The sequence below is a fragment of the Pseudoliparis swirei genome, chromosome 7 (genome assembly GCF_029220125.1).
Source record: "Pseudoliparis swirei isolate HS2019 ecotype Mariana Trench chromosome 7, NWPU_hadal_v1, whole genome shotgun sequence".
Classification (NCBI taxonomy): domain Eukaryota; kingdom Metazoa; phylum Chordata; class Actinopteri; order Perciformes; family Liparidae; genus Pseudoliparis; species Pseudoliparis swirei.
In genome coordinates, this window is record NC_079394.1 from 4,274,076 (window position 1) to 4,291,577 (window position 17,502).

Consider the following 17,502-nt stretch of genomic DNA (forward strand, 5'->3'; position numbering starts at 1 on the left):
GTCCAATCCGGATGAGTGACCTGATCAGATGACCATCAACCGACTTACACGAGTACAAACAACACCGTATTTGTAATTTGTCCTTCCATATTGTCACCACTGGTGAAAATATCCCTTTTTTTATGGCAGTGGTTCCCACCATCACCCCTGAAGCCCCAAATCGAGGAACATTTTCAACTTCTCAAATTGATTTAATGAAAATATGATACAGTTTGAACCTGAGACAGTACAGAATATCACAGCATGCCAACACAAAAAAAACAAGTGAGACATAATCCATGTTACACTCATTTTAATGAAAAAACAAAAAGTGCCTATTAAGACACAAAGTAATACAACATACATAACAATTTAGTAACTTCAGCTTTTGTAAAACACTCAACATTGCTTTCGTGCACAAACATGAAATAAAAAAGTCCAAATACACAGAAGTAGTTAAAAAAAACTGATATATTTTATTAAAATAGATTATATCACACTGAAAAGCTCTTAACACTATTCGCTGTTTGACATACCGTGTGAATGCCAAGGAAGAGCTGTAAGCAGGAAGGTGAGACGGCGAGACAGAGGCTATGTTGTGAGTCCTGTCTCTGCATGCAGACAGACACTCTGGTTTGTGTCATAATTACCTTCGCATTGAAAATGCCGGAAGGTTATGTTTTGATCGCCGTGTAATTATTTATTTATTTATTTATTTGTATGCGTGTTATTCGCAAATCTCAAAAAGTATTGAACCGAATCGCATGAAATTTGGTGGGATGATTGTTTATTATCCGGGGACCAGTTGATTAGATTTTGGGATCGATCGGGTCAAAGGTCAAAGGTCATGAACAGGTCAAAATCTTTCGCAGAACTCAAAAAGTATTGAACCGAATCGCATGAAATTTGGTGGGATGATTGTTTATTATCCGGGGACCAGTTGACTAGATTTTGGGATCGATCGGGTCAAAGGTCAAGGTCAAAGGTCATGAACAGGTCAAAATGTTCTTGAATCGCATGAAATTTGGTGGGATGATTGGTTATTATCCGGGGACCATTTGATTAGATTTTGGGATCAATCGGGTCAAAGGTCAAGGTCATGGAAAGGTCAAACTCTTTTTTTACCATAGCACGATACATTTTTGTCCAATTGGCATGTAACTAATGCCAAAATGTTCATAATTCAATGCCCAATCTTGTGATATGCGAAGGTATGCGCTCTACCGAGTGCCCATTCTAGTTAAATACTTCAATAAATCTTGCCTACACGTTAGATCGAGATTGGTGGCTGCTAAACTCAGAATGATTTGGCTTTAGAATGTAAAATGTTACTTTGGGGAAAGAATCAGGTTTCCTCAATAAATCAATGCAGGTTAAATGAAAGCATATAATGATCAGGTGAATTCTGACTGTAAGCGCAAGCAGAGGATTTTTTCTGTGCTCCTTTTGTGGGCGTGTCTAACACATGTCAACCACGTCATAAGTAGGGTTGGGTACAACCGGTACTACCCGGACCGAAACGCAACGCACATTTCGGTGCTTCCTTTCGGTGCCTGAGCAGATTGAGATTGAAAAAAACTATTGTTGTGAACTTCTCTGGTGACTCCGCCCTGTCAGCAGGTTACGAGCCTCTCATATTTAAGTTTGACAGCGGAGGCTGCGCCGTGTGTGACTCCGTGAACCCGTGTGGAGCACCCCAGCGTCAGGCTGGACGCTACGGGGAGACCGTCACCGGTCCCCCTGAACACGTGGAGACCGATGAATAAAAGAGCAGCCTGAACTCAGATTAGTTCCGTAACGTTGATTGCAAGTCTTGCATTCATAAAAGTAGGCCAATAAATAATAAATTATCCATTATAACCATGTTTAGCGCTAGCTACGAGCTACGAGCGTGACAGTCTCTAGTAGATGTGTTGATGTACAGCGATCCCGGCTGTATACCCGGTGTTACCGGGAATATAATGACGGAGGAATAAAGACCGTGGGGCGTCACTGTTTCAGTGGAACTCTCTCTGTCGGAAGCAACACTTTATTTGTCACGTGTCATCTTCAGTACCTCTGATTGGTTGTTCTCTTTGCCCATCAAAACAGTGAGAGGATTAACCCTATAAAGGCTGCACATGACAATACGTATCACATCATATAATGGAGAACATGTGTTGTGTATGTTAACAGTTTGATATCTGTTGTTTGTCAGTGCTCCATGATAACGGCTTCTACAGGGAATATGGCCGAAGAGGTTTTTAATGTCCTCATTGTCCGTAAAAAAAAAAAAAGAGTATCGGTTTAGGCACCGGTATCGTTTTAAAAGTACCGGTTTAGCACCGGTATCGATGAAAACCCAAACGATACCCATCCCTAAGTAGGGATCATGTGAGCTAACCACATCATGAATGACTTCATGGAATCCAGGCAAAATGCATCAGTTCACATGGCGCGTGGATAAAAGCGTGACAAGTTCATGTTAGCGAAAATCACTATTTTTTAAAAGAATCCCCAATCATCTCTAAATGTTGTTCTTGTAAGCACTTATTTTAAAATAACGTAGTTTTATTTCCATAGCACATTCCAAACCCAAGGTTATATAAAGATATTTTACCATGTTGTGTCAGTGCCCTATTCACTGCGTAAATGACATTATAGGACAATAAAGAATCTATTGTGAAAGCATACATCAGGGGTGTCCAAACCTTTTTCAACGAGGGCCAATTGTGATAAAGTAAAGATGCCCGGGGGCCAATAGTTCCTTTAGACATTTTTTAAACCACAAAAGTCACATGAAAATACACTGTTATAAAACAATTTATTTGTACTGTCACTATTACTTTTATTTTTTAAATGACAATGTAACCACATATAATATAACCAAGTCTGCTTTTTATTCAGTCAGATAATAATGAAAAAGATGTATATAGAATACCTTACATTTCTATGAGTAACATCACGTTGCTTAATGAACATTTTAAACAGGAGTTATAAGTAATGCAAAGTGGTCTGTTATCATTACACTTAAAAACTAATTAATTTTGCCCTTATCTTTTACTAGATCTTTTCAGAAAAGCAATAGTTTGTCACATCTACAGGTTTTTCACTGTTAATGACATATGTTACCGTTCAACACACTTCACATTTAGCTTATTGTGGATGCAATTCACCTGTTTTGCACTGAATACCTTTTCAAGATAATATCAATAAAGTGCAACCTGTGAAAAATTAAACAAAATAAGATCAAATATTTGGGCATAAAGAGTTTTACTGAGCGTTAGTTACACTGCATATCTTTTCAAAATAACAATAACGTGCAACCTTTGAAAAACAAAACAAGTGCAGATTTGTTTGAGTCATCACGTTTTACTCTATGTGTGATAAAATGGGCTTTCCACTTCACCTCTTTTTAAAACGGGGTTGCAGGCTTGATACGGCCACTCTCCATAAAGCTCAATGTTGAGCTCTTGTTTTGAAGGGCAACAGCTGGAACGCTGAGGTAACACCTGGCAAGTCCCAATAATCTAGTCTGCGCAGCATAACCGGTTAACGCTGTAACGACACGTTTACACGAAAGTAGGCGACAGGCATTTCGCTCTTTATTTATTTATGACTTAGTTTTATGTCCGTGTAGTTTGTAATATGTGAAGTTCTCAAACAAGGTCTTGAAATAAAAGAATCTGCATTTCCCCTCGCGCCCCACCTCGTCTCTGCTCTTGAACCCGGAGCAGAGAGCGACTCTGAGACGACGTGTCTTCACCACCGTGGGAACGCAGAGGTGTCGGTTTGCTGTTCCCGCGACATATTGGACGCTCTCTGCCGGCTGGTTGCAGCTCGCTCACCTGTATGTGCGCACCTGTCTGTGCGCATGGGGGCGGAGCTCCGCCGCGATACCGAGAGCCAGGAGAAGTGTGAACGCCACCACGTAGAGACAGAAATGACAACATGTCGCTATGTAGATACGATCAATAACATATGACCGTTTAGTTAATAAAACAACCTGACATTACTTATGTTGTAATCTGGCGCGATAGAGAACATTTCAGTGGGGCGGACCCCCACCCTGTTCTCATGGGAGGGGAAACACTAGTAATTCCCACCGCTCCTGAAAGCGGCGGCCCTCACTGTCAACTTTTCTCCTTTTTTTTTGCCGTCGCCATGGCAAATAGGTTTGGAAAGGGTTCACGCCACGGATGCAGAGCCAGATACATTAGAAAGGAGGAATTACGTCTTTCAAGTTTTTATGATTTATTTATTCTGACAGATCTGGCGGGCCACAAATAACACATTATATGACCGATGTCGCGGGCCGTATTAAATCTGACCGCGGGCCGCCATTGGCCCGCGGGCCGGACTTTGGACACCCCTGGCCTACATAGACAGGTGCCATCAGGCGATCTGTTAAGTCCCCTTTGACAACTGTGAATGATTTCCTCTACATGTCCTCACCTTTGACAGTGATTTATTTAGTGCCTGCTATTTGAGTTGGTTTAAGTCATCATAGGATCAACTCTGTGAAATACGTGTAGTAGTTGTAAGCAGGCACGTGCAGATAGACCCCTAGTGGTGCTCAAGCTCCTCCCCTTTTGCCCCCAATGAGAAAAGTGCCCTTTCTGCTGGATCCACATTTTTTCTTCATTAATAAGTATTTAAGAATAAAAAATACTCTGTTATCAATTCCCCCCCGATGTGTTTTGTCGTTATCTGACGGGGCATTTATTTGAGCATGTCGGGGAACATTTCGCGCCGCTCACGAGCCCCCGCTGCGCACCTCCCTCCGCCTCCTCACGCCACGCCAAACGCCACCCCCTCCACGCCAAACAGGTCAGCCTACTTCTCCTCCACCGGCAGAATCAGACAAACGGGTAATGACGGTGTTCGTGCAATCCCAAGACGTCGACATTAGCGCTGCTGAAAACATGACGTCGCAACTGGTCCGTCGTTTCCTCGTCCAGCTGTTTACTGACGTAAGTTATGTTTAGAGAATAGAGAGAGGGAGAGATATACAGGCAGGTATCTTCTTTGTGTTGTATACATGCTATTTAGACACTTTCGAAAGTATGTTGAACTTATTAATTCATTTTATAAATGTCACAAGAATTCACTGCTAGCTCCCTTTAATATTTCCAGGCATTTTCCCGCATTTCCCAAGCGGTCGAGGTTAGTAACGTTGTTTATTATGTGGCATTTTTCGCTCCTATCATTTTTTAAAAATAAAAACAAATTGTAATGTTAATAGAAAAAATGTCATTTTGTTCAGCTCTCATGTCTTCTCACAACATGTGTTTCAGGTGTTGCTCGCAACCAATAACTTAACTTCAAGTTACAGTGATCAACAGAAAAATCATTTTTCCGATGGGTGCCCTTTTTTTTGGTTTGAGCACCTGCTCCCCAAAACGTCTGTGCACGTGCCTGGTTGTAAGTACTTTGTGCACAGCAACTAACGAGTAAAGCCTCAAAATGTAGTTTCTCCTCACACTGTAAGTCTGCGAGGTACCGCCCCCTACAGGAAACCAGCGGCACTGCAGCGTATTTATAACCAAGACACAAAAGAGCAACGTGGTATGCAAAGAAAGACAAAGAGTCTCTTTGCATTTTCATATGACACACCCACGCCCTGATGATTTAGTGACATCTGTCTTTGGGGGAGAGTTGGGAAAACATTCACCTTCGATCGTGTTATCATTATCAAACTGACTCAAACCAGCTTTTTAGGCACGCAGACGACAATGAGTCAAAGCACACACTGATGGAGCAACAATACATTGCACACATCTGATTTATCTATCACTAATCGCTTTGGATGAACTTGCAGCAAAGAAATATTGACAAACACAGTTCATTGCCCCGGGAGAGCTAGTGAGGTGGAAGTTATTCAATATGCTCACCAAATATGGCTTTCAAGCTGTTGATTCGTTCTGAATCTGAGCTCATTTCAAGACTGTAGATTAGTTTCACATATACAATCATATTATATATTATATATAATTTTCAGAGTAGTAAGGAGCAGCCTGAAATGATTTGAACCGACATTAGCCGTCCATCGAAATTTCGTGAATATTAACATGGCTAAATATCAAAGAGACGGCTTTCATCCAGGAAATGAAGCTGATTGTGTTCGCAATGACACATAATGAGGCTAAAGAGTGAGTTTTAGGTTTCCTCTGCTGAAGGGAGCTTTACTTTGATTTTTAGGTATTAAATCAGTTTCATATCAAGAAACATAAAACTAACGATACTTAAAATAATATATTCCAAACATATTATATTTTCAGGAGTATTTGGGACAATCCCCCTTGACATTTTTGGATTTGACTTCTCACACGGTAACATATTTTCGATTTAAAAAGGAGAATTGCATCAGAATGATAAAAGTGAACATGTATATAATAACGTCTTTGGTATTGAACAAGTGGTAATAATACCCAAACTGTAACAGATGTTTTACCCAATGCTTCAAACTACTCAATCAAATGCTGAAACAGCAGAGACTTCCTACGGATGTGTAAATTAATCCATACTGAACGATGCACAGACACAAATAACACACTCTGCACACTGAATGAAGCCAGTATGGAGCTACACAATGTTACACTTTCAGCTACAGTACTCAAATGTACACTATTAAGGGTACAATAATCTAGAGAGAGAGAGATGAATGTGTATAGTGGTAAATATCAAAAACACAGAGAGACAAAACATCAAGTAAAACAAGACACTAAACACATATTATTTGTCTCTGGGAAGACGACAGTTAGCAGCTAAATAGGATCAAAGTTAGCAAAATAGAAGTGGAAACATCCTTTAAAGTATAATGAAATACACCAAAAATGCTCAGTGGTGATCCCTCCATGATGAAAGAGCCGTTAAAATAAGGTGTTCGAAAATATAAAATATAGCCTGATACAAAACCCCCTGAGAAATAAGGCTCTCCGAGTAAAACGTCACACTGAGAAGTGACGGGAGGTTTTGTCGAACAGGAAACCATCCAAGTGGAATATTAGATACAAACTCACAAATAAAGTGGCGGTTGAGCGGAAACAGGGGCGTCGCACAGAACGATGGGAAACAGCACGGTGAGGTTGGCTGATAATCTCGTGCTGAGGCTAACCTGCAGGAGACACAAGAAAACAGCATCAAAGGACTGGAAATGCTGATCCGCTCAAAACCATCAACAGACATCAGAGCTAAATCCAGCTTGAGATTAAAAAGTATTTAAAGTATCAAATGAAAACTCTCCGAACAACTGAAACCAGGGTTCTTACACATTTTGACCAATGGATTTCCAGGACTTTTCCATCACTTTTCCAGGACTTTAAACCAAATTTCCACGACCAAACTGAAATCTCGGTATAAACATGAACAATTTAGAGAATTTTGAATTCAAAAAATGAGAATTCCAAAGCATACAGTTTACCTTAAATGAAACAAATGAATGAGACGATAGTTTGATTAAAAGAATAAACATTTATATTCATGTTTATTCCTTTAAACACTTATATAAATATTTATTCTTTATGTGCAAATCCATCTGCTTATATTAATTTCAAATTCGGCGTAAATGAACATTTGAATATAGCAACATTTCCTTGACTTTTATGATTTAAGTTTTTTTTAATGACTTTTCCAAGCCTGGAAATGACCATTTAAAAATTCCACGACTTTTCCAGGTTTTCCATGACCGTACGAACCCTGACAAACCGGACACAAAACGTTTTGAAACGATTTAGTTTTAGCATCTTCTAGCTTCACCCGCCTGCCGTTGGCACCGACCTTAATGATGTAATCCACTTCTATGATGCTGCAGTTAGAGATGGTGAGCGGCGCAGCCGCGGGAATGGCGAGCGCGATCCCGGCGTGAACGCGAGAGGCGTGAGCTTCGACGGGCCGCCCTGTCACCGACGCCAAGTTTTTGGAAACCATCTTCTTGTTGACCTTGTTGTTGGTGTAAAACACCTGCTTCTGTTGCAGTGTCACCTTCGGAGTCGTTGTTTGAGACGACGCGTTGCTAAACTCACAAACTATGTTCACAGTTTCACCTGGAGGAAGAACGGACGGCGCTGCCGTCAGCAAATGTTTCAAGTTGTTTACACGACACACATACACACACTTTGCATTTTGCACACTGTCTATATTTAATATTTTTATATTTAATTTAATTTGTCATTAGTATTGTGTATTGTGTATGCATATATGTTATATATATATAAATATATATTTTATTTTATATTTTACTTTGTATACTTCTATTTCTTTCATCCCTGTTTTTTTTATATTTTATTTTTTATTCTTGTGTGTTTAGTTTATTGGTGCTGCTACTGTGACGACAAATTTCCCCTTGGGGATTAATAAAGTATATATCTATATATATATCTATCTTAGTTTCACAATCAGGATTATTTCCCCCATGCAGATGAATTGATGAACGGATGGAAAGCGTACCGGGCACGAAGGCTTTCTTCACGATGCTCGCCGTCATGGTGATGGGACCAGAGGAACACCACATGCAGCACAGAGACATGGTGTTGGAGCCGGAGAGAGGAGCCTGCAGACAACACAGTGGAACATCTGGGCAATGGACATAAATGTACGTGAGGAATTGTACGATTGAATCGGTTTATTTCTTATCTCATGAAACTCATGAATATTACAGTACGGGGGGCAAATGAGTGAACCCGAGGAATAGGAACAGCGGGAAGTTATACGACAGGAGCGCTAAAGGCCCTCAGTCAAACTGCACCATGACAATGCCGACCTTTATTCAAATATGTCAGTATGATTTACATTGTTTATTGCAATGTGCGACAATAGTGTCACTCATTTATACTTCTACTACTACTTCTTTTATAGAACAGCTTTTAAGTGATCTAGTCTTTTTATGCAGAACGTTGGTTCCCCTAATTTAGTTTGTCTGTTTTTAATTGTAACTTTAATTTAAAAAAATACTTTTAAATGTAATATTGGCTTCTTGCTATTCCACTTGTTTTGCTTTGACTCTCTGTGGAGCACTTTGTAAACATCGTTTTTAACCCTTGTGTTGCCTTCGGGTCAATTTGACCCGATTCAATGTTTAATGTCGGTGTTCTTTCGGGAGTCAACAAACAAACATAAAGTACCTCACACTTAAACTTGGAAAACAATATTAATTCTAATAATTTTCTGGAGATTTTAATAGCTGGGGTCATATTGACCTCAAGGGTAAAATATGTTAGTAAATATAAAGGTAACAGGAGGGTTAAACATTGAATCGGGTCAAATTGACCCGAAGGCGACAGGAGGGTGAAACATTGAATCGGGTCAAATTGACCCGAAGGCAACACAAGGGTTAAAGGTGCTATATAAATAAAGTTATTATTATTATTCTAGTACACAGCGTCTCAGAGGAAAATGTTGCTGTACCTTTTAATTCACTATAGATTACAATGTTTCAAACCCCACATGTGCAGAAACTTTTATCTATACCCGGTTCAAATAGTACGGATTATCGGTGGATATTTTGTGGGTGATGTGAATACTTATCAATACATATTTTTTACTAAAGTAACATTTTAATTTGCACAGTATTGATTTGATACTTTTACTTCTTCCCCATTGGTTTTCAGACCATTATTATTTTAGTTTTACGTTGTTCTAATTAATTGTTGTCAATAAAATTCCCCAAGAACACGTTTGGGGCCAAGTAATATTTCCAAAAATATAAACTGACATGATACACAGAGATTGGGATAAACCTGGGGGTTGAAGAGGGCCCTGGGGCCCCTGGTGGGTTCACATGGATTACTTACCTGCAACTCTGGCAGGTTGGTATCGATGTGGTTGACAAAGTTCAACTCTGTCACAAAGTCCTTGGCCATACGCCAACATCTGTGTATGCTCACGGTCAGGGAGTACAAGATGTGTCCATTAACTCCACGGAAGGTGGATGGGAAGTCTCTGCATCGATTAAAACAAATTAAAACTGTGAGATACTGATATCACATGGCAACAATACAAAACAACAGTATGCTGAAACTAAGATGAAGACACATTTCAGATAGTATAGAGAACTACGAACTAAAAACCTCAGAGACTATTGAAGAACATATTGATGGATCTAGGGATTAGTTATTGGGCCGCTTCTAAATAAAAGTTAACATTTTTAATGAACACCAGCCACCAATGTGTCTTTATCTAAATAAGCATGAGACTCTATAACAGAAATAATAGAATATGACAAATAATGCCCATATGGAAAGTGCCCATACACACCCGTGTGGGAGCTGACATGTAAACGGATACACGTGCCTGCCAGGCTGGAGCTGCATCCCACCAACAGCTGCAGGGGGAACAACAACTGAGACTTTATTGAACGATGACTTATTGTTTGCAATGCTGCCTCGGTGAGCGCGTACCGTTGTTACTGTGCACGATGACGCTTTTAAATTTAAAGAAGTCCAGTTTTGCAGAGTAGTGTGTGCGAGATCTTCTCCTCTTCCTGCTCCCTCCACCGCCGGTGGACCAGTGGACGTTGGCCCTCCCCGTCAGGGCCATCGCGATGGAATCGATCTTCGTCGCCTTCGTGAGGACGAAGGAGATGTGTCCCGTCATCAGGTCCCCCTGAGAGATGCTGTTATTCTCATTTAAAGCGTTGAAATTAATGTTGAAGTCCTTTATCGTCTCCTGGAACATTTTGAGAGCCGAGGTAAGGGTAAAAAAAGTAGCCTGAAGATTACAATAGTCTGCGATAAAGAAGTCTAAATAGGTTCCCTACAGTAAAAAAAAAAAGATACATGTATTCGGCTACGGAATCACCAATAAACTATAAAGTGTTCAAAAACTCAAAACAGTTGACGAAAACAAAATGGTGCGCATGCGCACAACATGCTGGAGGACCAGCCCTGACTTTGGGCGGAGCCACGGCCTCATGCCCAGGATGTGCGGAAGTGGCGTGAAGTAGTGATTGAACTATGAAATATTATATACATGGATAATAATATATATATATATATATATATATATATATATTATTAGAAGTTCAGATACGGGGGGGGGGGTTCACAAGTTAGTAATATACAGTCATTTAAATGAGCTCCACCTTTACTAGCTGCAACATTAAAGTGATGAACACAATCCATCAATAATCCTATTACAATAATGCATCCAAATACATTATTCTGGCCATTCTGCATAATGAGTAGGCTTATTTGTACTTTGGGTAAGTTAGGCTATATTTGGAATATGGATATTTTAACTTTAACTTTTAGTTTGTATGGATGTTACTCGTAACAGAGTATTTATACTCTGGTATTACCTTCATTTATTAAAATTCGGTGTTAGCTACTTCTTCCAGATGATTTTATCTCCTGTGCTCATACAAGTTGTCTGCTATCACACATTTCATACTAGCAAATCCCTTTTTACTTTCATATTGGATACACATTTAATATTTAGACATTCCATTGTTGATATATTGTAGAATGTAAATATCAGTTCAGCTTCTTTTAGGGCTCTTTGTCAATTAGTCGAGTAATCAGACTTTTTGATCTCAGTCGACTCAGATTTCTTTTTTAGATTAGTCTTTTTTTGTCAAAGGCTTAAGTCAAACAATATAGAATATAGAATATCCCTGCAAGTTTGTGTATATTATTCTGACGACAAACTAACGTTGGTATTTTCTAAATCAGTAATACTATGACAGACTTTCTGACCGTACAGTATAATATGCTGGATCTGCTCTGCAGGCTCTTCATTTGATGACATGAAAAACATGATTTGTTTCTTGCATTCTTTCTTCATTTGCGATGAAAAAAAACAAGAAAGAAATACTAATAATCCTGACGTTCTAGCCTGAGGGTTTAGTGCAGCAGAGTGTGTTTCCAAATCTGAATCAGAACCTTTTATTGCCAAGTATGTTTTCACATACAAGGAATGTGTCATGGCGGGTGGTGCAACAATAGACAATAACATTAAAAAATCAACAACAATCAACACAGTGCAAGAATCAAGAATAAAAAAATAAAGATTGTGTCATTTTATATCAATACGTATTTTACTTTACCAACTTTCGAATAGCACAAACCGTATGGCGTTCTGAATGAGATGTTAGGCAAAAACAAAATCATGATCTGTTGATGATAATTATGATGAGGAGACAGATTGTAGAAAATGGTAATAGAGGCCATCACAATCAACATTGTTCAAATACTTTGGCAGCAGGATTTCATATAAAAAATAAAGTATTTGTGTTTTTATGGAGGGTGTGGCTCTAAATGATGATAAAATGTAAGTCTGATAAATTAAAGTCCAGATGCTGGTGTAGACGGTAAACCTTCAAAGCGCATCATGCTGGAGGCTTTCTGAAACAACCACTTCCAAATGTTGCTCAACAGGCGGAAAAAGGATTCTGTGTCATCAGTGTTGCTGAAGAATATCCTCCAGATTGCCGTGCAGTGTTTTTGTGATTAAGGAATGTAGAGTTGGATTTGTTCACTTGAGTCCCACACACACATTTTTTATTTGTAAAATCTCTTTCCAGAATAATGGCCCTGTTAAGAGAATCCACACAACATCCAGAGCAACTATTTATTTTTTACAAACTATTTCCAAGTGTGAACATGAAATAAAAGCTATATCAGCATTCCTATGATTTTTGTAATTTGAGTAAACTGACCTGTAATTATTCAACCACTAGATGGCACTAAATACTTTATTCTGATGCTCCTTATGCTTCAGACAGCATAGACTATGTCTGTTAAGACTTACTGACAACATAATGTGCCATTACAAACCTACACGTCATATTTCATCTAGAAACAGATCAATTATTTTAGAAATATGAGCATTAGTGGCATTTCTAACGTAATGTTTTGTAACACTTTAATAACAAGCGGTGTAACTGCAGCAAAAGATATATGATAGATATATATATATATATATACTTTATTAATCCCCAAGGGGAAATTTGTCGTAACAGTAGCAGCACCAATAAACCAAACACACAAGAATAAAAAACAAAACATAAAAAACGGATGAAAGATATAGAAGTATACAAAGTAAAATACAAAACAAAATATATATGTACATATACAACACACATGCATACACAACACCAAATACAAAAATATATATATATACAAAATACTGGCAAATAACTTGACCACATATCTTTTCATACCTGCTTTCTAGCTTTATTTTAAGAAAAGGGCTATAACTGCCAGCAGTTTATTCTAATGTTTGAGATTTTAAGGCACAGTATATTGTCCAACTGACTTGTCAGAGATCATGTCTGTACTGCTTCAGATGTATGAAAGTCGTGCATTATAGACTCGCCCTTCGGCAGCGTGGCTCTATGTTGAAACACACAGTGAACTATCTCCATTCCACCAAACGTCGAGTCCAAAGTTGGCAGAACCTCTCTGCCTCGTTTTATGGTTCATTTTCAATTTGCTAAGTGTTTATATTTTGAACTTTAATCAAGTTAAATGTTTGACAAGACTTTGTGAGCTCTTCATCTGCATCTTGAAGCTCAGAAGCAGAGGTAGCTTCAATCAACGCACTGGAATCATCATCATCTGTACTCGGTCCCTGCCCATTAGCTATCCTCAAAGACTGAACATTGAGGCCGATCAACTTTACAAACTGTATACATTGGATGCAGAGCCAGAAAGTGGCATTCAGATTAAATTAATTCCATCTGTGTTTCTCTGATGTTGTAATTACTCGTGACATCCCTGGACACTTTATCTTAATTATAAACTGTTGCATAACTTCTATTTTTTTATCACGGCTATCACAAAGTAATGAACAAAAAAGAATTGACAAATTGAAAGAATAAAGAGAGAAATGTATTCCTCTCTGCATTTGACCCATTCTTAGTGATTAAGGAGCAGTGCTCTACAGTGAAGCTCCCAGGGAGCAATGGGGCTCAGTTTCTTGCTCAAGGGCACTTCAACATGCAACTATGCTGAGAGCGGTGATTCAATTCGGATTCAATTCCATTCAGTTTTTTTGTTTAGCCCATTTTCACAAATTAGAAATTTGTCTCAGTGTTTTACAATCTGGACACATAGACATCCCTGACCTTTGACCTCACATCGAATCAGAAACAACTCCCAAACAACCCTTCAGGGGAGAAAATAGGGAAGAAACCTTCAGGAGAGAACAGAGGAGGATCCCTCTCAAGGATGGACAGAACAATAGATGTCATGTGTACAGAAGGACAGATTTAGAGTTAAAACACATTCAACTAGAATATGACAGAGTGTCATACCGGCTACCTTGTAGCTACGGGACGAACACCCTCCCCCATAATACATCGTGATAATGATCCTGTGGCCTTTATGTCTGCGTGGCAAATTGTCTGATTAATAACAGATCTTCGACTCTAAATCCTGGCGAGGTCCGGGGCGAGCATGGTCGTGTGAAAGGTGGGTTGACTTTACCTGCCAACACACACACACCTTCCAGGTCACTGTCTCATAGATAAATCGCATCTCTTTGTTAACTAGAACGGGCACTCGGTAGAGCGCATACCTTCGCATTTCACAAGATTGGGCATTGAATTATGAACATGTTGGCATTAGTTGCATGCCAATTGGATACAAATTGACCGCGCTATGGTAAAAAGAAGATTTTGACCTGTTCATGACCTTGACCTTGACCCGATTGATCCCAAAATCTAATCAAATGGTCCCCGGATAATAACCAATCATCCCACCAAATGTCATGCGATTCGGTTTAATACTTTTTGTGTTATGCGAGTAACACGCATACAAATAAATAAATAAATACACTGCGATCAAAACATAACCTTCCCGCATTTTCAATGTGAAGGTAATTAGATCATCCAGAGGTTTATTTTTTGATCAGTTGTGTCCAGAACGGGTGGAGTTGCATCTATGACGACTTGTCTTGGTTAATTTCTTCTTCACGTTGTTGGCCTTTATCCCAAACATACCTAAACGTATTTGCAAACATAATATTATCTCTTATTCTCTGATTCTCTTTGACTGCCCTCATCAGCTTCCCTAATGAGGCAGCCGGTGGGTGCAACATGTCTCCCGTGTCATCAATGTTTTTGTTTATCTGTCAATTCTTAGTTCGATCTCAAACAGTCATTTTTTTTGGAATGAATCGCTCTTCAATGTTCGCGAAACAATTTATATTCTCACTATGTCACAGAGGTGTAACCTTTTTGTTGGTTGTACAGGAGCAGCGTAGACATTTCAGCTCATCAGATCTAAATTCAAAGTGAAGTGAAAGAACCCAGAGGATAAACCGTGTTATCGATCTGTAGTTTCTACACATCGCCTCTCTCCTCTAGATAATCCACAGGGTCGGCTCTAATGACATTGAGGAGCTCCTCTGGCAGTTGGCACTGCTACCATTTGCAATTTAGATAGAGGGAAGAGGAAGTGTATGGCGGGAGGGGGGAGGAGAGGGGGGGGGGGGCAAGGAGGGAAAGGAAGGGAAGGAGAAGGACGATGGGAGAGGAACAGGAGGGCTGAAAGAAATGACAGTGTCGAGCGTAAAAGAGATGACACAGGAAAGAAAGACACCGAGAATCGGTGCACTGCAGGAAAGGGGGCGATAAAAAACAGAGTGGAAGGTATTTAAATGGCAGAAAAACTGCCGATTGTGCAATGAATACTCAATATAAAGATGGCAAATTTTCACTTCCATGGAATAGTTATACATTTTGGGAATGTTGTTTATTTGCTTTATTGCCAAGAGATAGTTGAAAAGAATGAATGTATTAAATATGAAGTTACCACCATCAGCTTATTAGCTTTGCATAATGACTTTAAATCGGGGGGGAACAGCTAGACTGGCTCTGAGAGAAAAGTCAAACTCAATATAAAACGTAATTTTAACATCGACAGGATAACGTCTTACACTTAATGGCAAATTGCCCATTTTTTCAGAAAACAACAAACTAATATATACTCATTCGTGAGCTTTCAGAGGGCGGGGTGGTGGATGTTGTTACCTTGGGACGAAACCAGGCAAGCCGTTTCCACCTTTTTTCAGTCAATACGATAAGCTCATAGAATTGGCTATTGGTGGTAGTTTCATGTTTCAAGTGAACGAATAGGCTAACGTACTTTTCCCAGAATATTGAACTATCCCTTTAACCAAGATATGCAGGAAATGTAACGTCTCAATAATGGAAACATGCACAAATGTGCACTTCAAAGACTGCAGTTCTCTGGCAGGTGCATCTACCACCGCTGTTTTGTGTGATTGAACGAGTACAACCGACACTTGGCAAACCCCAGTCTAGACACTTGCCGTTAGGCATCGTAATACACACTTCATTCAAAACTAAAAGACAAGAGGTGATGTATGCAGGCAAATGGCTCGAATACGTCGTTTCGGATACATCATCCAATTTTGCCAAAAACTCAATTCAATTGAACCCGTCTGCCCAAGTAGCAGCGGCTGAGTGGCGTAATGTACTCTGCAGTGTGTGTGTACTGCCAGCCAAACTCGCCATCCAAAACACTGAGTGAGCGCGCAGCCATAACCGGCCACCCAAAATATAATGCAGTTTGTTCCAGCAGAATAGAATGCCACACACACACACACACACACACACACACACACACACACACACACACACACACACACACACACACACACACACACACACACACACACACACACACACACACACACACACACACACACACACACACACACACACACACACACACACACACACACACACACACACACACACACACACACACACGTTGAGATGAAAAAGAATGACCCATCCCTCGAGTTCAACGCGAACTAAAACACTAAACAATATTGAGTTTAAATATGTGGCTCTTCCATTAAGGAGAATGTAAAAAGGAAAGTGTTAAATATGTCCGATTTACAGTGCTGTGCTTTTTTTTTTACCCACTAAAAGAATTCCTGCAGCCAAACAGGAAGCTGGAGGGAACAGTTGGCTATCCTAATCTTGTGCAGATCCTCCGATAGCTTTATTCTCCACAAACATTGCCGGTCAGGGCTGAGGGGGCTCTGCAGGGGTGTTGAAAGACCCGACAACCAGGCAAAGCCAAGATCTTTGTCTTTCTATGACACTCTCTGATCAACACTCAGACATGTTCATCTTGTACCAGGAAAAGATTTGAGTCACTTCAATATGGCCACGCCCCCCAGTGTTTTCTTATCTTCCGGTCTTTCTCTACTTATTTTACTTTTCACTTAAAGTACGTACAACTGTTCTCTTTCCAATGCACATGTTGGCTATATCCAGAATATTATGAGAACATTCATCCTCTTTCAGCCCACCACTCTTTTGTGTGTGCGAAAGTCTGTAAACTAATTCAGTTAACAGTCTGTCCGTGCAATAACTGTTATACGAGTCAAACAATAAGAGAAGACCGGTTTGGGGTTTCCTGAAGAGTTGACCACATGATGAAGTCAGAGTGAAAGAATCCTTTTTCAAAAGAGCAGCACAGTTCCCTCGCCCTGCGGTTACACTTTAAAAGCTAATACTGCCACCATGATGTCATCACCACAAGGCCAACACTACAGCTAATGGGC

At 39.7% G+C, this 17,502-nt stretch overlaps 2 protein-coding genes across 3 annotated transcripts in view; one reads left to right on the plus strand and one right to left on the minus strand.

Annotated features, from left to right (window-relative positions):
• Window positions 1-17,502, plus strand: part of ssbp2a (single stranded DNA binding protein 2a) — a 94,566-nt gene that overhangs the window by 1,418 nt on the left and 75,646 nt on the right. The window contains exons 1-2 of one of the 2 annotated variants that reach the window (XM_056419660.1): window positions 4,842-4,931; window positions 8,378-8,551. In XM_056419660.1, the coding sequence (XP_056275635.1) occupies window positions 8,550-8,551 (2 nt within the window). In that variant the 5' untranslated portion in view covers window positions 4,842-4,931; window positions 8,378-8,549. Of the gene's footprint in view, window positions 1-4,841; window positions 4,932-8,377; window positions 8,552-17,502 lie in introns of those variants that run through there. The other variant, XM_056419661.1, reaches the window with a different exon arrangement.
• Window positions 276-10,819, minus strand: LOC130197145 (arrestin domain-containing protein 3-like). The gene is made up of 6 exons (XM_056419664.1): window positions 10,356-10,819; window positions 10,213-10,279; window positions 9,750-9,897; window positions 8,407-8,509; window positions 7,738-8,003; window positions 276-7,075 (listed from the first exon to the last, which is right to left on the minus strand). Exons 1-6 carry the CDS (start codon window positions 10,630-10,632, stop codon window positions 6,977-6,979), a joined length of 960 nt encoding a protein of 319 aa, XP_056275639.1. The 5' UTR covers window positions 10,633-10,819; the 3' UTR covers window positions 276-6,976.